This window comes from Panthera tigris, chromosome C1 (genome assembly GCF_018350195.1).
Source record: "Panthera tigris isolate Pti1 chromosome C1, P.tigris_Pti1_mat1.1, whole genome shotgun sequence".
In the NCBI taxonomy this organism is placed as follows: Eukaryota; Metazoa; Chordata; class Mammalia; order Carnivora; family Felidae; genus Panthera; species Panthera tigris.
The window spans coordinates 125,549,699-125,570,290 of record NC_056667.1 but is presented as its reverse complement, the minus strand read 5'-3'; the positions used below and the strand labels follow the sequence as shown (position 1 = coordinate 125,570,290).

Below are 20,592 nucleotides of genomic sequence, written 5' to 3'. Positions count from 1 at the left end.
AAATGCTACCTCAAAATTAATACAATGTTACTCAGGATCTTATATCACCCCCCAAAATGCTCTTCCCTCTGTCTTCTTCATTTCAACAAATAACAGCATCACTTACTGTTACTCAGGTCCCAAACCTTGAGTCATCCTTGACTTACTCATACCTTCATGGATTCCATCAGCAAATTCTGTGCATTGTTTTCAAAATATACATCATACTTGTACCCCTGCCTCATCAGTGTATTGTCCACACTGCAGCCACAACTCAAATTCTGTAAACGTAAGATCATGACACTCCCTTGTTCAATATTCTCCAATGGCTTCCCTCTCAATCAAGAAACAAACCCAAGGGGCACCTGGGTGGCTCATTCGGTTAAGCATCTGACTTTGGCTCAGGTCATGATCTCGCGGTTTGTGAGTTTGAGCCCCGCGTTGGGCTCTGTGCTGACAGCTCGGAACCTGCAGCCTGCTTTGGATTCTGTGTCACCCTCTCTCTGCCCCTCCCCTACTCGTAACTATAATGAAAGTAAACTGGGGTAACTGCCAATAAAAAAGAAGGTACAAAGCATGTTCTTAAGACCCCTACAAGACTCCACAGGCTGCAAATATTTAGGGAGACATGAGACAGGATAAAACTAACTGAAATAAGAATAAAGTGCTCACCAGAGGAGAGAAAAGAAAAGTAGCCAAAGAAAGCAAGACTTTCCTTTTTATTAGACTCACAATGCCATTTTGAAGTCCAACCTCTTTGAAAAATGTTTCTTTACTATTAACTTCCTCAATGGGAAGCAGACAAACCCTGTCCTTGAAAGATACATTTTCTACCTGGTACAGCGCTCAGTCCTCAGGCCTGCATTGGTATGGTTTACCAACAGCAATCAAGTAAAGCATCTCAGAGAAAAGCACTGTGAAGGCTGGGAGGTAACCAACCAGGGCCTCCCCTACTTCATATGTACATATATACATATATATGTGCATATATACATATATATGTACACACTTTTTTTTTTTTACAAAAATAATATAACAGGGTTTACACAGCTCTATTAATTCTTTAAATTATATACGCAAGGTCTATGCTTCAGTATAACCATTTTTTGCTTTGGATTAAAATGGGAATTTTAGGCTTAAAAATAGATTTGAGATTACTGAACAGAGGCCATACAGCAACACAGACTTAATAAATCTTGATCACCACATAACTAGAAATTATGTTGCTGTTATTCTTATGCTGGGTGCTATATACATCCCCATCAATTATTTTCACTTTATCTAGAATGCAAAAGCAAAATAGTTCACTGAAATAATCTTCTAATCATTACATTAGCATATACACCAAATTATACTAACTGCATGATAATCTCTATGTTCCAAAGCTGTATTTGTAGCAATGTGCTCATCTCTACTCCATTAAACATAGTGTCCAGTCAACAATTACAAAAAAAAAAAAAAAAAAAAAGGAATGCATGCTGTACAGCAAGAAGAGAACAGTTTGCAGGTTGATATCTCACTGGCAACCAACACGTAAAATAAACAAACCTTACAAGATATAAAACTAATTTGCAGTAACATTCAATATATAGTTTTCTCAGAAGGAATACATTTAAGTCACAGTTATGTGGAAAAACAGAAACTATGTGAAATTCTAGGCTTTCTCCTAGAATATTCAAAATGCTCATCAAAAGTTAATTAATACAATAAGGATGGCCACTAGATGATTGAATAAACAGAATGTCATTTAGTATTTCAAAAACACAGATTCTGGGAAAAGCTACCACCAAAATATCCAGAAATCTGAATTAACAGATATTTTGTTTTGCATACCTGATACTAACAAATACAACAAGTATGTTTACACAGACTAAAAATGCAAGGTGATAACCTAAGGAACAGTCACAGGAAAGAATAAATGAGCACAATCCCACTGGAGTACAGAGAGCTCCTGCTGTTTTTCTGGTCCCTGTACATCCCCCTACCCACTACCCCTACCCCTGGTCAAACAAGGGCCATCTCTTCAGGGAGCAAATCTTTCAAAAGCTCAAGCCCATTCTCTCTGCCCAAACCAAGATACAACAAAGCCCAAGCATGAAGCTGGAAAAGTCTTTCAGATGCTGGTATGATTCCTGATCACTGGACTGGACAGGTCCTCTTCATGGTCTCTCAAGTTCTGACTGACACAAACTCCCTCCCACAGAAGGGGTCAGAGCAGTCTCTGAAGCCATAAATGAGGTGGCTCTAGAAGAATTAGAAGAAGGAGGTATCTGATGAAAAGGCACCTGCAAGTCTGAAATCCTCTTTGGTGAGAACACTATACATGCGCTGAGGCAGAGCTCGGGAGTACGGGGCTGGGCGTGGCACAGTGGTGCGCAATATGAGTTCCCGGCCAGCAGGAGGTGGGAAGTCTGACACCGAGTTCTGCCTTCTCTCTTCTGGAGAGCTCACTCTCTTCAGTTCCTCCTCCGGTGGAGCCATGGCTGCAGCCTTGAACAGAATCAAATGCTAAATTCAAGAGCAAGTCCAATGCTAAACTTAGATCATTTTGAAGGACAGATGAACAAACATGATAAATACATAAAAGATGTTCTACATTACTCAGTAATGCAGTCAGCCATGTTATGATTATTCAAAAACCAACACAGAAAAAGCAAGAAGCTTGAAACAATGCACGAACAGCCAGATATTACAAATAAACTGGTAACAGAGACAAAAGAGATCACGAATGCCAGGCAATCTGCTCTGAAAAGTGAGGACCATATTCCAACATCTGATGAAGAGGGAAAATGTAGTACTGGTTTCTACACGTTTCTTCTAGCAACAACCCAAGTTCAAGTCTGATGTCCTCAGTCCAGGAAGGAGCTGCTTCTCCCCAAAGTCTGGAAAGATGGTTTTTATCTCCATTCTTTCATTTCTTTCTTTTTAAGATTCATTTGCCAAATTAAAACTGGGGACACTTGTTTTGTTTGCTGAGTGGCTAAAGTGATAAAGAAATGACAGAGGTCCATGTAACGTAGCAATGGCCACAAAAGAGAAGTTCTCAATATTAAAGGCATCTAGTTTTCCATTAAAATTACATAAAAAACATTCAGTTAGAGCCTTCATTTTAATATTGGTCACTATACTTCTTTCATTTCTCAGAGTATTAAGTTTCTTTCAAAATACCATCGATTTAGAAAAAAATATTGTTTGGGCAATGGAGATATGAAATCATGTTATACTAAACATCAGCATGAAAGGTATGCCAAATCCAGACCGTTAAAGATGTGGTTAGTCTTAATGACCTTATGAAGTTAGAGGGATGGGAAGGAACAAGGGACTATGAGGGACAAAGGCTATTTTGTTACCTCATCAGAAGATTCAGTCAGCTTGAGAAAGGGTGAGAAAAGAAACAGTGATGAAAAGGAAACAAGCAAGATGGTTTAAAAAGAGCTAGACAAGAGATTTCAAGATCATTTCAGAGACAGCATGCACTACATTAAGGAACATGATCCTATCAAAAGAATATCAAGACAAACACACACCACATAGAACACACCTAGCTGTTAAATTGAGCAGACATATCCCACTTCTCATGCATCTGATGGTTCAACAGGCAAATGTGTCATTTAATGGGAAAAATTGATAAAACTGAAACACAATCCAATCTGTGGCTTATTTGTTGAATTCCAGTGGAATCCACCACTGACACATGTAATTATAATGAAGTTTATAAAACCTTATTAATAAAGTGTATAATTTTAAGCACAAAGTTATAAATATGTAAAGCTGCTGTATGCTACACAAAATTCTCAGTGAAATTTAACTTTTTTAAAAAGTTAAAATCTTGATTTATTAGAATTGATATAAAGTGTCAGTTGATAATGAAAAGTTACATGAATAAACTTTAGTGGTTTACGGCCAGACATTTAAGATCTGAGTTCAAAAATGTACCAATCAGGTGCTTGTTATACGGATTACAGTCTGCCAACTCCCAAAAGCATTCCCTACAAGGTCTGAAAGTTTGAAATGTTTTACAAGTGCAATTGTACAACTGGGAAAAATGTGTAATTTCAGTATCCCTTAAAGGGATTAATTTTCTGTATTTTTACAGTGAGCCTTTACTAACTTTCTAGGGAGGAAAAGCTATTTCCATTTTGTGGAAAATAATTTTGTTTAACTATCTAAAACAAGGAATACTCTCAGCATTAAAAATAAAAATACATTAGATTTTAAGTCCTCTTAATACACAAGTTTTTAAAAGTGAGGACAGAGAAAAGAATTTCTGCAACAGGAGAAAAATTCATATTGGTGGTGACAAGGAAATGTGGTTGTTAGCTGCTGGCTAGTGAGCTGGTAAAGGATATAGGATGCAAAAACAAACTTGATTCCTGGTTTCATGGCAGAGACAAAAACAAATCAAAGTAAGCATCTACTGTTTTCTAGAACTCTATAAGGAAATTAAGTACTTGGTTTTTAACTTGAAATCTTAAAGTTAGGGAGCAATCTCGCACATAATCACAGGTTTCATTTCTTGCTAAAAATTCAGATCAGTACATTTGGCTATCAAATTGACTACATTAACTAGATATACTCCAGACAGACTCAAAGGAGATTATACAGCTTTTATATCATATGTAAACCCATGAAAATTCTTTTTGATTCTGAGAATTATACTTTCACAAGTGGGTCATTCTAGAGTCATCATAGTTCCAGGTAAAGGACACCCTGTACTTACATATCTTTCCTTGACTTACAATCAAGTTACGTCCCAAGAAACGCATCCTAAGTTGAAAATATCCTAAGTTGGGAGCACCTGAGTGGCTCAGTCGGTTATGGGTCCAACTCTTGATTTCGCCTCAGGTCATGATCTCACGGTTTGTGGGTTTAAGCCCCATATCAGGCTCTGCACTGATGGCATGGACCCTTATTGGGATTCTCTATCTCCCTCTGTCTGTCACGCCTCTGCTTGCACTCTCCCTCCCTCTCTGTCTCTCTCAAAAGTAAATAAACAGTAAAAAAAAAAAAAAAAAAGAAAGAAAGAAAGAAAGAAAAAAAAGAAAATACCCTATGTTGAGAATACATTTACTATACCTATCCTACCAAACATTGTAACTCAGCCTGGTCTACCTTACTCAAGCTCAGAACACTCACATAAGCCTACAGTTGGGCAAAAATCATCTCACACAAAGTCTGTTTTATAATAAAATGTTGACTACCTCATGTAATTTATTAAAATACTGTACTGAAAGTGAGCGCCAGAACAGTTGTCTGGGTAGAGTAGTTGTAAGTAAGTATATCAACTGTTTGCCCTCATGACCATGTGGCTGCCGGGGACTGGCCGTTGCACCTGCCCAGCATCACAAGAGAGGAATGTGCAGCATACACTGCTGGCCTGAAAAAAGACCAAAATTCAAAATGCGGCTTCTACTGAATATATATTTTTCTCACCATCACAAAGTCAAATATCATAAGTCAAATCATCGTAAGTCAGGGACTGTCCACAGCACACTCTAGAATACTTTTATCACAATCTTTAATATTAATGAGCCCTGACATCATCAGTACAGAGAGTATCCACACAAAGTGTAACTAGCATCACCTTCATAAAAATTCAAATTTTAATGAATGTCAGAAAGTACTACATAACTTTTGAACCTGGACTCTCAGTAGTAGAGGTAATGCCAAAGATAATTTTTGCAACTGGGCTTTCTGTCCTGAAGCCTGTTTCCCCAGTTCTACATATCTGAAATCTTGCTCTTCCTTATATCAATTCACTATAACAGAAACAGATATACAACTTCACAAGCAAAACTGTGAATCCATTTGGAGTACATGGAGTTTAAAATTGGTAAAACTGAACTCTTTTCTAATTTGAAAGCATGCAACATTTTTTCCTACCGCACTGCAGTGGCCATTGCTGAGTCCCTATTAGATTCTACAACAATGGATTTCAGACTCTTCTTACTTCTGAAATTTATATCCTAAAATATACTTATAATTTTGTTTAAATATGTAAGAAAGAAAATGGATTTCAGAGACTCAGAAGTCACCGTTGAGAGTCACTGTTTTTATATTGTTCGAACCCAATGCCGAGACTTACACTCAGCAGCTGTATTATCAGCCATGTGTGGGAATCAAACCGGCAACTTACTGAGTAGAGGTCTGGAGACATCATGACACAGTCAATAAGCATATTCACATACCCTCTGAGCATTCACAAACAGCTTGTGAATGATTTTGCCAGCATGTCCTCTTCCTGCACCCACAACTAACACTTCAGGTTGCTCCAAAAGGCAACTCACAAACCTAGGGGAGAGAGGTAATGAAAGGACAGAAAGTGAGCTGCTCAGTTCACACCATGTCAGTCTCCCAGATCAATGTTGTGGAAAACTCTCAAATTGATACTGGCTAAACCTACCAAGGCTAGAGTGGAACTTTTACAAGAGAAAAGAGTCACATTTGGAATTAAAATAGACTCAAATGACAATCTTATTGCCTTTCATCTGTTTTCACAGAATTTTTAAAAACCCATCTTTGTAAAAGGGCAAAAAGAAATATTCGGTCTGTCTTTCAGACTAGAAGCTTCCAAAATACTACAATAAATAAAAGATTCGAACAGTAAATTTGGACAAAAAAACCCAAGTTATATGTATACAGCAAAGCAATGATCCACATTTCTCATTTCTGTTCTTTTAAGGGGTGTGTGTGTGTATGTGTGTGTGTGTGTAAAAGATACATTTTACTGGGCAAAGTCTCAACTGTGCCATTAGGTGCTGGAAACACTGCACCTCCATGTATATTACAGATAACCTATGTTAGAGTTCTGAAGCTATGAGACTGCCTGCACCACTAATTCATACTGCTATTTTAGAAATGATTCCCTTGATTAGCGTTCATTCTTCTCATTTAAAAGGAAGGAATTTTCAAGAGCAAAGAAGGCTAAGACAAAATTTCCCCGAACACAAGACATAAAATTCTAACAAGAACTTGTTAAGAGCTATAGCATGTCTTGTCATATGATATTATTTAGCATCAATAATGCCATTTCATTTCTGAAAAGGCTGATGAAGACTTTAAAATTATGATAAATTCAAGTTGCTGAAGTAGCTAATTTGGAAACACTTTATCACATATAAAAACATTTTTCTTTCAAGTACCATAAGCAACAATGGAAAGGGACTCATACTAACAGGTAATGGTGCCAAGACTTTCTCAGGAAGAGGAACTGATTGACCCGGTCATCTGTATCATCCTGGAGAGGCCATCTGGTCACTCTTTCAAAACACGTTCACAAGGTACACAAGATATGCACCTTTGCTATCAAAAACCTTACTTAGAGTTAAATAAATAACTAGGAATATTGGGGAGAAATACAATTTCACAACACCTCAGACTGGTTAAAGAACAGTGAGAGCTGAAAGCAAAGCTCTGGGGCACTGCAAGTAACAAAGAATCACTAGCTCTTCCACAGGCAACTGCAGGCACATTCCTAGAAAAAAGGACCTGGTAGACTTGTTTTTAAATGTAGAAGGAATGGATCCACCTTGCAAACACCCAGAAATACAGGAGAAGTCAAATTCTATGATAATTAAATATTTTTCTGTCTCTAGCTGATGCTTGTTACAAATAACATAGGGGTACAACAAAAGAATCTCAACATTCTATTAAAGTTTTCTGAAGAGAATGGTGGTTTTTCCTACTGCAGATAAAAGTTACTCAAATATCAATTACTTTTCAAGGTCTTCCTTTTCCTCCTCTTGTTCACATTTCTCAGTTCCAAACTTGGCTTTCAGTGAGCGGGCTCTGGCAATTATAGCTTCTACATTAGTAATTTGATGGATGATTTCCTAACAGTGGAAAAGGGAGAAACATACATTGGAAAGCAGCAAAAAAAGCAGCCTTTAAAAAATGTAACTTTAAAACAATCATTGCCAACTGGGGAGAACACTTGGCAAGACCCCGACATACAGCAAACTTACTTCCAATTTCTTGTCTTCTGGATTGGGGAAGTGCAGAACTTTACTGGAATGAGTTATTATCTGCTTTATAATCTTCTTAACTGAAGAAATGTTTTCCAGATTTTCTTTTTTGAAAAAGATCAAAGCCATAATTAAGTCAGGCAAAATATACTTTCATTTTGGAAATAAACTAATGACTAATGAAGTAAGACATTTACCTTCTTCCTTTACCTTGAGTACAGCTGCATGAATTACACAAGGTAACAGGTGCCGAGCAAGGTCTGCAGGTTTCTGGACTGCCAGATAGTGCAGCACCTGAAGGAGGCATAAAGTTACATAAATGACCAATGCAGCTGTCAAAGAATAAAGTCGCCATCTATGAAAGAAAAAAATCCTCTGCATTAGGGAGCTCTCTTAGTACCTTGCCGTACTCATCCAGGTAAGGAGCTACCAACAACAATGTTAAGAATAATATCACTGAAAACAATTCAGGACTTCAGTCTTTAATAGTGGTGAATATTCCCACATTTTACTTTTCTTGCTTCCATACGTAATACATGCAAGTAAGGGAAATACAAAGAAAATAAAAACTGTCTGTAAATTATACCACCTAGAGATAACAACCGTTAATGGTGGAGCATTTTTATTCCGGGATGTTTTAAAACACTGAATATACATATTAGGTGAACTAAGTATGTAAAATACTGTTCTATAAACTGCTTCTCGCTTAACATTTCCAAACACTGATAGAGACCTTCCTCTAATTTTTTTGTTTGCTTTAGTTGTTTTGATTTATTGTTTTTTTTCCAAAATGGAAATTGTTTTATTATTTTTCAGATTAAAAAAAATACAGAGATGGGGCTCCTGGATGGCTCAGTCAGTTGAGCATCCAACTCTTGATTTCGGCTCAGGTCATGATCCCAGGGTTGCAGAATCAAGCCTCACATCAGTTTCAGCACTGAGTGTGGAGCCTGCTTAAGATTCTGTCTGTCTCTCTCCCTCCCTCTGCCCCTCTCCCCTGCTCATGTGTGCTCTCTCTAAAATAATACTAATAATAACAATAAAAATGAAAAAATAAATAAATTCAGAGAAGTTATGTATAACACATGGACCTTACCTTAATGCTCCTTATTCAAGAGCAATAAAGATAAAAGAAATATAATCTCATAGGTAAGCATGGATGATAAATGTTCACAGATTTCAGAAACAAATACAGAGAAGTATAATGTAAAAGTTGTCTAGAAATCCTACTTCCTAAAGGAGCAACCTATTTTTCTGTTTATCTTCTTAGACTTATTTCTATTCCCATTTAAACACAAAGATACAGATACATATGCAATTTCTTAACAAAAAATCGTAATGCACATACTATTTCAGAATTTGCTTTGTTCCTTTAATGACTTATAACCTTTATTTTTTGGCTTGGAGAGTTTTCTGTGGTTTGAAAATTTTTTTAATTAAGAAATACACATACCAGAGTATTTATAAATAGTTTAGAAGACACTAATTTTAGAAGAACTATTTAGAATGAACACTCATTTACACATCAACCAGCTTAAGAAACAGAGTATCACCAGCACTTTCCAAGTCCCTGTTGCCTCCATGATCAAGTCTCCCTCCCTCATGCACCTCACCCTCAACAAATAATATAGTTTTCTCACATAGCTGTGTAGCCCTAAATAATGTATCGCTTAGTTTAGTCTGGTTTTAATCTTTATATAAATGCAATGTTTCTAGTTACATTCCCTCAGTGACTTGTTCTTCACTTGGCATTCTTTTTGAGATTGCATATGTTGATACATGCTAATATTAAAATGTTCCTCCACTGATGGACGCCTGTGTGGCTCAGTCGGTTAAGCGTCCAACTTTTGGCTTTGGCTCAGGTTATGATCTTGCGGCTTCATGGGTTCAGCCCCGCATCAGGCTCTGTGCTGGTAGAGCCTGCTTGAGATTCTCTCTCTCCTCTCTCTGCCCCTGCCCAACTCGTGGTGTGTGTGTCTCTCAAATAAATAAACTTTAAGAAATGAAATGAAATGAAATGAAATGAAATGAAATGAAATGAAATGAAATGAAATGAAATGAAATGAAATGAAATAAAATAAAATAATAAAATAAAATGTTCCTCCATTGATAGACTTCCCCACTCCACCCCCTGCCAAATTTTTGACTATTACAAATAAGGTTCCTGTTATGTTATTGGGTATGTTTCCTGGTACACATGTAGAAGAATTTCTTAAAGGTATATACCTAAAAACAGAGTTAGGATATGTACAAGACAATGCCAAGTGATTACTTACCTAGACTCACCTTTACCTCATTTAATTGCGTGCATCTCTCTCCTCTGTGCACATAATATATACATACATACATTTTTTTCCTAAATAATCTGAAAGCCAGTTACATACATCATGTCCCTTTATCCCCAAATATCTATTTCCCCAAATTAAGAATGTTTTCTTCTATAATCAAAATATAAACTATTATGATTATATAAACTATATAAACTACCTTTAACACTGATCAAATACTTTTAATCTAGTCTACTATCCTTATTTCATTTTTGTCAACAGACCACATAATGACTTATATTACCCACCACCATACAGGATCCAATTAAAGACCATACACTGCCTTAAGTTGTCATACCTCATTAATCTCAACAAATCTCGAAGTTTTCCAGTCTTTTATAACACTGACATTTAAAAAAAATTTTTTTTAACGTTTATTCATTTTTTGATAGAGACAGAGCTTGAATGGGGGAGGGACAGAGAAAGAGGGAGACACAGAATCTGAAGCAGGCTCCAGGCTCTGAATTGACAGAATAGAGCTCGACGCAGGGCTCGACCTCACAGACTGTGAGATCATGACCTGAGCCGAATCTGGACACCCAACCGACTGAGCCACCCAGGCGCCCCTATAACATTGACATTTTGAATACAGTACCCTCCCCTCACCTTTCTGAATAAGTGGAATCCCACACTTTATTCATATTCCCTTAGTTTTAAAAATTTTAGATATGATTTACATACCATAAAATTCGCCACTTTAAACATACACTTCAGTGGTTTTTAGCATACTTACAAGTTATACAACCATCACCATTATCTAATTCCAAAACATCTTAATCACCCCAAAAAGAAGCCCATTACCCAACAGCAGTCATTCCCTCATTTCTCCCACCTCCTAGCCCCTAGTAACTACTAAACTAACTTTGTCTTCATGAATTTGCCTACTCTGGTATTTCCTATAAATGGAAGCATGTAACATGTGGCCTTCTATTTCTGGTTTCTTTCACTTAGCACTTAGCACACTGTTAGCACAGTGTTAAGGTTCTTAGCACAATGTTAAGGTTCGTTCGTGTTATACCATGTATCAGAACTTCATTCATTTTTATGGCTCAATAGTATGCCATTGTATGAATATGCCACATTTATTCCTTCATTAGTTGACAGATGAAGGTTTGTTCCTCTTTTTTGCTATTATGAATCATACTGTCAATATCTGTATATTCAATTTCCTTAGTTTTTTTTTTTTTTTTAATATTTTTGAGAGAGACAGAGAGAGAGAGAGAGAGACAGACAGACAGACAGACAGACAGACAGAAACAGAGAGGGAGACAGAGTATCCGCAGCAGGCTCCGGGCTCTGAGCTGTCAGCACAGAGCCTGACACGGGGCTCAAACCCACAAACCGTGAGATCATGACCTAAGCTAAGTCGGATGCTTAACCGACTGAGCCACCCAGGCGTCCTTCAATTTCCTTAGTTTTTATTTATGTCCATTTCCTATTTCAGAAGCCCATCCAGGATACATTATATTTGGTAGTCATGTTTCTAGGCTCCCTTTACATGTAACACTTTCTTAGACTTTCTCTGTGTTCACTGCCCTTGACAGTTTTAAGGAATTCTAGTCAGGTATTTTGTAACAAGAGCCTCTACTCGAACTTATTTGATGTTTTTCTTATGATCAAACTGGGGCTAGGTATTTCTGGGAAGACAAGAGATGTAAAGTGTATCGCTTCTCGGCCTTTTGGCTAAGATCAAGTGAAGAGATGTAAAGTGCTACTTCATCACCTCATATCAACAGCACATGAAACTACCAATATGACTTATCCCTGTTGTTAACCTCGCTCACCTGGCTAAGACAGTATTGTCAGATGTCTGCACTGTAAAGTTACTCATGTTCTCTAATTTAAATACTGTACTCTTTAAAGGAAGTCACTCTGTACAGCCCATGTTTATGGAGTGGGATTTATGCTCTACCTCCTTGTAGGCAGAATAGATTTGGAGTTCTTCTGCATTAGACTGGTCTCTTCTCACCAATTTATTTACTTATTTGTATCACTATAGACTCAAGGATGTTTATTTTATACTTTGAGTTACAGTCCAATAGTATTTTATTTTATTGTTCAAATTGTTCCAGTACTGGCCATTGGGAAATGTTTTAGTTGGTTCCTGTGTCCCTTTAATATACTCCTACAATGGTACGTTGGGGGGTTTTTTGGTGTTTTGTTTTTTTTTTTGTTTTTTTTTTGGCTCTTTTTAGAACACAATGTCTCTCATCTTGGGTTTACCTAATGTTTTCTCATGACTTGATGCAAAATATACAATCTCGGATCAGTGCTAAGTGCTGGTGGATCCTTACAACACATCTCGGTGTAGACAATCTGCATCTGCCCCTTATTAGTGATATTAATTTTGACCATCCACTCAAGGTATTACCCCATTTCTCTACTACATAGTTATTATTTCCTTGCAATTCAGAAGTAATCTGTGGAGAAACACTTTAAAACCATGCAAGTATGATGCTCTTCACCCAAATTCCCACCTGGACATCTCTTGGTTAATTCCTACTTGAACCAATTAATCTTTACTATGAATACTGCTGTAAAATGAAGGGTTTTCAACTCCAGCATACCCTCCATATTCACCTGTCATCTTTGAGCTGCAATACCTCCCTTCTCTCTCATTTGTTTATCTGTAAATTATCAATGGAGACTCATGGGTGCCGACTTTTTTCCAATGGTTTATAATTTGTTACCATCCTTAATTATTTGCCATTCAGCTTGTCCAGGTTTTGACAGTAAGAGTTCCTTTAAGCTACCTCCTTAGGAAATACTTCTCTTTTTAAGCAGTTCCTTATTTTCTGGCAACACATGATGTTCCACATTCATATTAATACCTTCTTTATCCCAATTCCCAAACCAGCCATTTCTCTGAGGAAGACACAGTTCCTTTTAGTAAGAAATGTTCTAGAAATCAATATATATGTGTTTACTGCTACTGAGATGTCACTGCTTCTAGATACCTTCAGAAGAAAGCTACGAAATATATGCTTGTATATATGCATATGCATATACCCACATACCTATCGATACTTTAGAAACCTATAGTTCCACACCAACACTTCCAATTCCAATCCACTGCCATTGGGTCTCCCTCACTTTCTTCAATTCCATGTTTGCATCGCACTTCCACAGTAAGAATTCTGGCTTCTAACACCACCAACACATTTAATTACTCATTTGCTCAAACAATAATCCACCAAAAAGTTTCAGAACTGCTTACCCACATAACTACAACAAACAAATTTAGAAAACAAAGTTTAGGATTTGTCTGCAGTGCTCTCCCACCTCCCGCCAAACCAGAGGGTATACAGTCAAACATATCTTATGTGATTGATCATAAATTACTTGAGTTAAATTATCCTCCCAACCTTGACCTCGTTTCAGTGTGGTTATGTTATTATTTGAATCACACCCGAGTTCATTTATCCAGCTTGCTTTCAGTTTTGGTCATGTCCCCCCTGTCTATTCTTGTTAATTTAATTTTTGATTATGCAGGCAATTAACATTTTTCCAGAAGTCAAAGTGTACAGGAAGTATACTCTTCTCTACATGTCACTCCCTTCCACACTTTTACTCTATATTTTCTTCCCCCTTTCAACCATTCCAGGTAACTAATTTCAATGCTTTCAATTTTGTGAAGATAAATTTGTTTTTGTGAAGATAAAGAGGTAAGTGTTTTCTTAACCTCCCCCTCTTTTTACACAAAATGAAGCATATTACATATATTCATTTGTACTTTACTTCTCTCTTAAAAACATCCTAAAAATCGCTATCAGCTAATAGACATTTTCCTCATTTTTAAACAACTGCAAAGTCCTCTATTATGTAGATCAACCACAGTTTATTCAATAAAGCTCCTAAATTTGAGCATACAGATAGTTTCCAGTATTTTCTAATTACAAGCAATACAGGAATGAACAACTTAGTGCATCTTTATTTTTGTTTTGAAAATACTAGGGTGAATTACTAGAAATGGGATTGCTTTTTGGGTAAAAGGGTAAATGCACATGTAAGTTTTATTAAATACTGCCAAATTCCCCTCCATAGGGGGTTGTACCATCATGCCTCTCACCAGTAATGTTCGAAAGAGCCTGTTGCCTCAGGGCCTCATTCGGTATTTATTAAGCTTTTAAATTTTTACCAATCTGATGTGTGAGAAATGGTTATCTCAGTGAAGTTTATAAATTTGCATTTCTCTTACTATGAATGAAGCTGAACATCTTTTGAAAGGTTTAAGGGTAATTATCTTTTGGGTAGATGAGTTATCTCCTCATATCTCTTGCCCATGTTTCTACAGTATTTTTGCACTTTGTCTGTAATACATACATTTCTTCCACTTTACAAATATTTCTCCCAGTTTATCATTTGTCTTTTGACTTTTTTTTTTTTTTTTTGAGAGCGAGAGGGCACAAATGAGCAAGGGGCAGAGAGAGAGAGGATCCCACAAGGGACAGAAAGGGGGAGAGGGAGGGGGAGGAGGAGGGAGAGAAGCAGGGCTCACCCGAAGCGGGGATCGAGCTCACCCAAAGTGGGGCTTGTGCTCATCCAATAAGGGGCTCCAAATCATGAACAGTGAGATCATGACCTGAGCCAAAGTCAGATGCTTCACCGACTGAGCCACCCAGGCACCCCTTTTCTTTTTCAGTCCATTCTTATGTATGGTATGAGAAACAGATCTAATTTTATCTTCTGCCAAATGGTTACTCAGTTATCCCAAATAGATTTATTAAAAGGTCTATCCATACCAGTGATTTGAGATGACATTTTTATCATATACTAGATTTCTGTATGTATTTATGTTTTTTCCATTCTCCTTCACTGGGCTGTCTAGTTATGCATCATTATCATATTATTTAAATAGTGAGACTATGTATTATGCTTTAATATCTGGTAGGGTTAGTTCCCCACCCCCCCACCATTCACCTGCCTCATAGCTTTCTTTTCATAACTCTTTCTTTACAATCCATTCTTAGCTACTCTTGTATGCTTTTTTAAAATAACAATTCACCCATTTAAAGTGTACAATCCAATAGTTTTAGGTATATTTACAGAGTTGTACAACCAAAACCACAATTTTAAACACATCCATGAACCAAAAAAAACCCATTAAAAGTCACTCTCCAAACCTCTGAGTCCTAAGCCTGCATGTTTATTTTTCCAGATAAATTTGAGTATCAACTTGTCTGGCTCCATACTAAAGACTTTTTCGTACTTTATGGGACTGCATTAAATTTATAAATTAATTTAAGTAGAATTGAACTTAATGATGTTGAGACTTCCTAACCAAGAACAAGTGATATCTATTCATGTGTGTTTTTCAGGAGTGTTTCTTTATTCATATTTCTATCATTTCTGGTTATTTCTAGGCATTTCACCTTTTTTTTTTTTTCACTTATAATGAAGAGAAAATGTCATTCACATCTTCAGAATGATTATTATTTGTATATATGAAGGCTACTAGACACATATTAACTTTATATTCTGCTACCTTGCTGAATTATTTTCAATTACTTTTATCACCGATTCTTTAGATTTTTCCAGGTATACTGTCATAGCAGCTGCAAACAAAAGTTCTTTCAACTTCTATGTCTCTGTTTTCTCTTTTCTAATTATATTGACTAATGTCTCCAAAATAACGTTAAATAACGTTAAACGAGACAGTAGGCACCCTTGCCTCATTCCCGACCTTAGTGAGAATAGTTCTAGGGTTCCCCAATTAAGATGCTTTGTTTAGGATTGAGGTCTATATACATTTTTTTATTTTAAGGAAGTATCCATCCATTCTTAATTCTGAATCTTTTATTAGAAAGGAGTATTAAATTTTATCAAAGATTTTTTCAGTACATATAAGATAATGATATACTTTCTTCTTAGACCTATTAATGAAGTTAATTATATAAATAAACTTCAAAAAAAAATCACTGTTGCACTCAGTTGACATGTATTATTATCTCAAAGTGGTAAGAGCCTGTTCATTTAGGATTTTGCATTCGGGGTGCCTGGGTGGCTCAGGCGGTTGAGTGTCCAACTCTTGACTTCGGTTCAGGTCATGATCTCATGGTATCATGAGATAGAGCCCCACATCAGGCTCCACGTTGACAGCAAGGAGCCTGCTTGGGATTCCCTCTCTTCGGCTCTCTCTGCCCCTCAGCTTCATCTCTCTCTAAACAAACTTAAAAGGATTTACATTAAATTTCTTAAGTATTACTGGTCTGTACTTTTTTTAGATATGCCTCCTTTATCAGTCTTAGGGACCAATGTCATAGTCACAGTTTACGATAAAAAGATTTTGGAAGATTTCCTTCATTTGCTATGTACTGAAACAATTTAAGCAGCATTTGAACTATTTGATCTCTCAACATTTAGATGAAGTCCCCTGTGAAACCAGCTTAAGCCTGGTGTTTTTTTATGGGGCCATTTCTTGATAATTGTCTGTTTCTTCTATGGAAACTGGTCTGTTTACATATTCTATCTTCACTGGGATCATTTTTTTATATACTGTATTGTCCCAAGAAATCCTCCATTTCATCTTGGTTTTCAAATTTATATACACAATCATATAAAGTATTGTTTTTTAAAAAATATTTCCTCTGTATCAATAATTATTGGCACTTTTTATCATTTCTTATTTTGTAATGCATGCTTTTCCTTTCCTTTTGTGATTAAAGCAACAATTTGTCAATTTTGATTTTTTAAAATAAAATCATATTTATTAATTTGATATGTTTTTCTGTTCTCTACTTCATCACTCTCTTTTATCTTTAGCATTGCCTTCTTCTGGTTTTCTTATAGTTTTACTTTTGTTGTTCTTTCTCTAGCTTTTTGAGTTAGAAATTTATTAATTCAGTAATTTTCATTTATTTTTGAATAATCTCTATATCTAACATAGGACTTGAACCCACAACCCTGAGATCAAGAGTCTCATACTCCACTGACTGAGCCAGCCATGCACGCCTTGTATTTTTGTGACGTAGGTATTTAGGGCTATGGATTTTGCTTTCATGACTCCTTAAATATGTCTTATAGATTCGGATATACAGTGTTTTGTTATTTTTCAGAAGTTTGTTTTAGTATTTCTCCTTTACCTAAAAGTTAATATAAGGCTTTTAAATTTCCAGGGAGAAGCCCTAGATTTTTTTTGTTGTTTCTTTCTATCTTTAAGTAGGCTGTGTGGAGCCTAGTGTGGGGCTTGAACTCACGACCCTGAGATTAAGACCTGAGCTGAGATCAAAAGTCAGATGCTTAACCAACTAAGCCACCCAGGCATCCCTTGTTATTGCTGTTTCATTTTTAATCTCTAGTTTTATTGCAGAGATCAGAGTACTGATAATATTTTCATGATGAATCCTGCTGTGTTTTTTTTGTGCCCTAATATACTATCAGTTTTTGTGAATGCTCCATGTGCATGTAAAAAGAAGGTACAGCTTCTATTGCTAAGGTACAGTGTTTGGGATATATCTAAAAGATCAGCCTTACTATCTTATTTAGATATTTCCTTAGTTTTGACTACTTGATTGTCTTGTACAAAGAGTAATATGGTCAAAGTCCTCTGTTATGAGTATGTTTCAATCTGTTTCTTCCCTTACTTCCTATGGTTTCCTATTTTATACAGATGGCTGTTATTTAGTGTATAAACATTAACAAATATTATACCCTCTTTGTGAAATACACTTTTAGCTTATAAAGCATCTTTTAATGCTCTTCAGCTTTAATTCTACCTTATTTCATATCAGGATCATAACCCTTTTATTGCTTTCAGGTACCTGATGAATCTGTCCATTATTTACTCTGTAACCTTCTTTTTGTGTATATGGTAAAATAAATTTAATTATATAATTAACCATAGGCAGAAAACTAAAGGAATAATTTGGCTATACCCTTACTCTAATCATATCTCTATTCTATGTATTTTTTTTTTACTTTTGATTAATTTTTGAAGCATAACAGTACAGTGTTATATTAGTTTAAGGCAATAATAATGCTTCAACAATTTTATCACTTCTCCGTGGTCATCACAGTAAACGTGTACTCATAATCCTCTTTTTCTATTTCACTCACAACCCTACACATCTTCCCTCTGGCAGGCATCAGTTTGTTCTCTATTCTTAAGGGTCCATTTTTTTTCTCTTTATTCAGTTGTCTTGTTTCTTGTGTTTCAGTGCTTTTTTTTTTTTTTTTAAGGTTTTTTAAAAGTTTATTTATTTTTGAGACGGGGGAAGGGGCAGAGTGAGGGGGGGAGAGAGAGAATTCCAAGCAGGCTCCACACTGTTCAGCACAGAGCCCAATGTGGGTCTCGAACTCACGAACTGTGAGATCATGACTTGAGCAGAAATCAAAAATCGATACTTAACCAACTGAGCCACCCAGGCACCCCTGTTTTGTTTCTGAAGTTTCACATATTCGTGAAATCATATGGTATTTGTCTTTCCCTAACTTATTTCACTTAGCTTGATATCTTCCAGATCTATCCATGTTGCTGCAAATGGCCAGATCTTATTCTTTTTTATGGATGAGTAATATTCCATTATAGACATATACCACATCTTCTCTAGCCATTCATCTATCAAAAGACACTCCAGTTGCTCCTAAATCTTGGATCTTGTGAATAATGCTGCAATAAACACAGGGGAACATCTATCTTTTCGTATTTGTGATTTCATTTTCTTTGGGTAAATACCCAATAGTAAAATTATTGGATCACGCTAATTCTGTTTTTAGTTTTTTGAGGAACCTCCATACTACTTTCTATAATGGATGCACCAATTTGCATTCCCACCATGCATGAGGGTTCCTTTTTCTCCAAATCTTTGTCGACACTTGTTATTTCTTACCTTTTTTATTTTAGCCATTCTGACTTTGTAGCCTTTTTGCATCAATGAATCTCTTGTTTGTAGCAGACACTTGGATTTTACAGGACTTATTCTGTGTGTGATGTGATCATTGTTATGTGTGTTTATCTGTTGTGTGTTCTTTCTTTTTAAAACAATTTTTGCTGGTCCTTAGGAAGTTCTATATTTTTATTTTAGTAGCTATCTTTGCAGTAATACATTTTTTGTGCCCTTAATTCCCTTTAACTCTAAGTATTTGCAATTGGTCTGACATTTTAATTTAACTTAATTTAATTTAATCTATTCTACTTGATATTTTGAAAGAGACAGAGAAAGAACATGAGCTGGGGAGAGGGACAAAGGGAGGGAGAGAGAGAGAATTTTAAGCAGGCTCCATAATCAGCGTGGAACCCAATTTTTAAATGGGTATTTTCTGATTACCACTTATTATCTATTTATATTTAAATCAATCATCTCATTCTACTTCCCTCCCCACCCCCTCGTCCTCTTTTTGTCCCAACTTCTCATTCTACTACAAGTTTTACATCTTCTTCTACCTATATCCTCAGTTTTAGTCTTAGCTCTAAAATTAAAGAAATAAAATGCTCACCACAGGCCCTCTGTCAAAGTTTCCCCAGTCACATCTTGGTTGGATGAAGTTTATCCTCCTGTATGTTGTTAAATAAGGAAGCAACTAGCCACATGTAGCCATTTAAAATTTCAGTTATACTAGCCACATTTCAAGTTTTCATCATAGCCACATACGGCCAGTAGCTATAATTTTGGACATCACAGCAATAGAATGTTTCTAACACTGCAGAACGTTCTATTAGGGCAGCTCTAGTAGATTCCTCAGGAAGGGTGAATATGTACAGAAATGTGTGCGTACAAAAACTCAGAGAAAATATTTTTATAGTCTTGACTATGTGGACACTTTGGTGGCATATAATATCTTTGGTTTATACTTTTTACTTACAGTTCTTGAAAATGCTGCTCCACATTGCCTTGCTTTTGAGAAATCTGACATCTAATTCTCTTTCCTTGTAAATTATTTTCATTTCTTTGCCCAGAAGTCCTGAGAATTTTTTTTCTTTAATTATTTAAGTTCTAGCAGTTTTATAGTGATGTATTTTGGAGTTCATTACTTCTGGTGCATCTTCCTCTATACCCAGGGAGCTCTTTCAATATATAAATTCAGGTTTTCTTTTATTTCCAGAAAGGTTTCTTGGATTGCAGTTTCAAATATTAGTTCTGATCCAGTGTTTTGGTTTTTCCTCTTCAAAGACTCTGATAAAATGAATATTACTTCTACTTTTCCTATCTTCCATTTTTACTAGTTTCTCTTCAACTCCTTTAACTATTCATCCATTTTCATTCTCTTGGCTGTTTTTGTTTTTCCTTGTTTACTTTTATCAAATTTAAATGTAAATCTATTCTCCTATAGGCCCTTTGTAATTTAGTCTTTATTTTTGATATGGTTGTCTTTTTCTTCTACTC

General features: G+C 36.0%; 1 protein-coding gene across 4 annotated transcripts in view; it reads right to left on the bottom strand.

The window, feature by feature from the left end:
• Positions 1-680: 680 nt before the first annotated feature.
• The window catches only part of RAB3GAP1 (RAB3 GTPase activating protein catalytic subunit 1), a 110,953-nt gene continuing 91,041 nt past the window's right edge, over positions 681-20,592 (bottom strand). For 3 of the 4 annotated variants that reach the window (XM_007098833.2, XM_042994328.1, XM_042994329.1), the window contains 5 exons: positions 8,141-8,237; positions 7,944-8,047; positions 7,696-7,811; positions 6,168-6,270; positions 681-2,469 (listed from right to left, as the gene is read on the bottom strand). In XM_007098833.2, coding sequence (XP_007098895.1) covers positions 2,233-2,469; positions 6,168-6,270; positions 7,696-7,811; positions 7,944-8,047; positions 8,141-8,237 — 657 coding nt within the window. In that variant the 3' untranslated portion in view covers positions 681-2,232. Of the gene's footprint in view, positions 2,470-6,167; positions 6,271-7,695; positions 7,812-7,943; positions 8,048-8,140; positions 8,238-20,592 lie in introns of those variants that run through there. The other variant, XM_042994330.1, reaches the window with a different exon arrangement.